The sequence below is a fragment of the Lactuca serriola genome, chromosome 8 (genome assembly GCF_051521515.1).
Source record: "Lactuca serriola cultivar US96UC23 chromosome 8, Lser_US96UC23_V15, whole genome shotgun sequence".
NCBI lineage: Eukaryota > Viridiplantae > Streptophyta > Magnoliopsida > Asterales > Asteraceae > Lactuca > Lactuca serriola.
Window position 1 is genome coordinate 18975314 of NC_136415.1, and position 3818 is coordinate 18979131.

At 31.6% G+C, this 3818-nt stretch overlaps 1 protein-coding gene across 1 annotated transcript; it reads right to left on the reverse strand.

Moving 5' to 3' along the window:
* Window positions 1-650: 650 nt before the first annotated feature.
* On the reverse strand, window positions 651-3818 carry SYP81 (syntaxin of plants 81). The gene is made up of 8 exons (XM_079017282.1): window positions 3460-3818; window positions 2341-2456; window positions 2141-2224; window positions 1942-2046; window positions 1561-1704; window positions 1244-1483; window positions 1045-1176; window positions 651-957 (listed from the first exon to the last, which is right to left on the reverse strand). Exons 2-8 carry the CDS (start codon window positions 2416-2418, stop codon window positions 811-813), a joined length of 930 nt encoding a protein of 309 aa, XP_078873408.1. The 5' UTR covers window positions 2419-2456; window positions 3460-3818; the 3' UTR covers window positions 651-810.

Sequence of the window (3818 nt, forward strand, 5' to 3'; positions counted from 1 at the left end):
CACTCACTAATGGTTTGATTAAAAATAAGATTGGCATGTTTATTCATGTTTACTATTTTCATGAACAACAAATGTTAAGAAGATTAAAATATTTCAATTAGAATTAGAGTATTCCAGATAAATGATATCAATATTTCCAAGATTCATGATTTTTAAATAAAACAAACCTGAATTCAAGAAATTATAAAAACAACTAAAGCAACAAAATGAATCATACAATTGTCGTTTCATGAAAGTAATGACATAACTAGTTGGATAAAAGTACACAACCAAATGGACATTAATATGATTTAGTTACAAGGTGATCACAAAAACGACCACAATAGGAAGATCATATTCACGACCATAGTTTCAACGATCACAAAGTCAAAAGTATGTCTTTGACTACTGAAATATGATGTACTGAAAAAGCAAAAAATTTAAACATTATTTTTTACGAAATAGATGATTGAAGATGGAAGTGATTATTTGATATTATATCCTTACATTTTTTTTTATTTTTTTGGTCATTTCTGAATGCAACATATGTATACTTCATTTCAGTTAAACATGGTAGCGAAATTTTATATTATTTTAGTTTGACACTATGCATTTTGTAAAACACATAATTATAATAAAACCAACAGAACATTAAACTTGCAAGGAGTAACTAACAAGTAACAACACTGTCCCTTTTTGCCCTCCTTCCTCATTGAAATATAATAATAATAATAATTTTACATTATTCATAAATGCTACTGAAATATAACTTATAACTAACACCAATCAACTCATTTTTGGCTCTTGAAATAAAAACATAATTTATAAGTACTAATTATCATACCAGTCAAGAAAAAGAATAGTAAAAGTAAAAACAGCAATAAAAAGCAACAGAAAAACTCTGCTACTGCTGTTCCTCTCTATCGCTTGACTTAGCTCCTTGTTACCCATCTCAACATTCTTTGTTGCTTCAACCGCCTATAATAATAAAATAAATAAATAAATGTAAGTATTTAACTATTAAAAAAAAAAAAGAGTAACGTATGTTGCTATTTATTTTCTGACCTGATCATACAAATACTCAATTTGTTGAGCTTGTTGCAACACATGTGTCGACATCAAATGATTCAATGCCGACATCTCTACCATCTTTGTTTCGGTGTCACGCGCAGCATCAAGAAGACTCGATAACTCCACCTACAAGGGTATTATCGTCATTTTCCGTAATACACACGAATATCATGGGGACTAATTAATAGTATACCTGAAGAGCACGTGTTTCATCATCTAAAACTTGCTGTTGTACTTTCATGGGTTCAGTTGTAATTTCACTTTGGTCCCTCGTCTCTGATGAACTTGTTGTTTCTGTTTTTTCAAGTGGGGCCCGCTTTGGTTTTGGTTTTCTTCTAGGCATGGCTCGATTAATAGCTTCTTGAAAACGTATAGCTCTCAGTTGATCAAACTGTGATGTCACTGAATGAAGACTTTCACTTAAAATCAAAACCTATAATTCAAAAAAATAATAAAAACATTAAAAAAAAAACATTAATTATTATAAAATAAAATAAAAATTAAACATACCACTCCATGTTTGTGTGCAACAGTATCAGCATTAGCATTGTCACCCCGAATTCCAAGCCAACCTTTTGCATTTGCTTCTTCATCAGTTATGCTGCTTTTCAGAATGTCAATTTGTTCTTTACAAGCTTTTACAAAAACACTAACCTGTTAAAAAAAAAAAAAAGTTATGTATTGTAAGACTCGAGTAGATTACATTTTTGGTCCCTGGGTTTAGCTGAATTTCTCAAATTTGGTCCTAAAAAAGTTCTCTTTTGCAAAATTGGTCCTTATTTAACGATTTTTGGTTCGTGTGTATTTAAGTTAACAACCTAGCTGTTAACCTTTTTTGAAAATGATCATTTTGCCCTTGGATCAAAGATATATATATTTTTAGAGTCTTACTTCATGTTCAATGCTGTCTCTTTCCTCTTCTGTGGTACGATGAGGATCTACATAATCCTTTCTATGCTTTATCAAGAACTGTTCTAGAGTCCCAATGCTTTCTAGCTGAAAAATAAAGTAAGGAAAATAAGAATTTTTTTTTTTTAAATATTTAGGAGATTATACAAGAAACAATATGATAGTAAAGATTTGTGTGTACTGTTTTTAATGCAGCTTTGGTGAAAGGTGATCTTTCACGAGGTTTGTGCATGATGAAAGATGCCATTAGAGCTGCCCTTTTGGCCTGTTGATAACAATTACACTTACACATCAGAAAATCATTAAAGAAAATAATGGTCAAATTGCATAACAAAGATTTGTCAAAGTCAAACAAGGTCAATATAGGAAATGAGAAGAAACCTCGTTAAATCCCAAAGATAAAGCTCCCCTGTTGACAGCATCTTTGAAGTCTTCAGTTCGGTCTCTGATCTTAGCCATGCTTTAACATCCACTACAACTCACCTTTTAAAAAAAATCTTCATATAAAAGAAATAGTGTTAAAACTTTTAAAAAAAAATGTACCAACCTTTTTAGAGGGTCACAGATAATAGAAAAAAAAATAAAAAATAAAGTAGTATGCATAAGACAAATAATTAGTATTTCATGATATAATCAAAAGATTCTAAATTCCACAACCTCCCACTTTCTGGTTGTAAATATTAATATACAGAAGTTTCTGAAATAAATGTTACTTTTATCATTAAGGTGAAGAGAGCTCAAAAACAGAGCAAAATCTGGAGATCATGTGTTTTACTTTTAGTGTTTATGTATGAACAATGGTCAACAATGGAACACAGAAGGATGACAACTTTGTGGCTTTCAAATGCTTAGTTCTCTACAACCTATGTAGACACTCTTAGATCTTAGTGCTTTATGAAGATTAGGGCCAACATATTAACCAAATTAAAAAGGCAATCTGAAGGTGAAGGAGAAAGAATACTGGCTTATCAAACTACTATAGACAGGAAGACATTTCATAAGAAAAATTGACAAGGAAAAAAAAATCCATAGCGATCTAAGCTTATAATAGAATACCAGAATCAAAGTAATTCATCAAAGTCCTGATTATTTAACCTGATAACGAATTTGAGCATGCAAAAAAAAGCCCCAAAATGTAGAATTTCAAGAACAACTTGTCCAGAAGTTGGCAGACATTAAAAAGGTAAAAGAAACAAATTTAAAATGTACATCCTAGAAAAACGAAATAAAAACACTCATTTCTAACGAATCCACGGTATGGGTGGGATATGTGATGTTTTTCGATGAAAGTATATTTTGGGCGTTTATGGTGATGGATAGGTAGAACGACGATCCTATGATAGTTGAACAAATAAACCCGATTTAGGGCTTAAAGATAAACGTACCAAAATCAAATGTACCACCAACAAGATTATCACAATTATCAAGCAAAAACTCTAAGTCCTAGAGATAAATTGCTTCAGCAACAGGTACTAGAAACAATAATTTGAAATTACTTACTAGTGAGTTTGATGTCAAATTCTGGAAGTCAGAATCTTGATCAGTGAAGTCAATCACAGAAAGAACATCAATTTCTTGATCAACTCAAGAAGCTTCGAATTATGGATGTCGAATTTGGGATTGATTTCAGGGAGGCGTGATGGAATACAAAACAAGAAGATGAACAGCGTTCTCCTCCTTTTTGTGCCTCTCCCTTCTAATCTTGATTTGTTTACCCCTAAAATCGATTGTTGCAGTTCGAAATCAGGAACTGATTGTAGAAGCAGATTGAAGAAGGAAATGGATTCGACGGTGAAGAAAAAGGTTAGGAGAAACAGCACCGATCGGAGAAGGAAAGGGAAGTAAAGGATTGGATATAT

Excerpts from the sequence above, each read along its gene's own strand:
- SYP81 (XM_079017282.1), bottom strand. The coding sequence starts at position 2,418 with ATGGCTAAGATCAGAGACCGAACTGAAGACTTCAAAGATGCTGTCAAC. Across the intron at positions 1,484-1,560 it reads TTGCACACAAACATGGAGTG|GTTTTGATTTTAAGTGAAAG; the intron begins GTATGTTTAATT and ends TTTGAATTATAG. Across the intron at positions 958-1,044 it reads TTGAGTATTTGTATGATCAG|GCGGTTGAAGCAACAAAGAA; the intron begins GTCAGAAAATAA and ends TTATTATTATAG.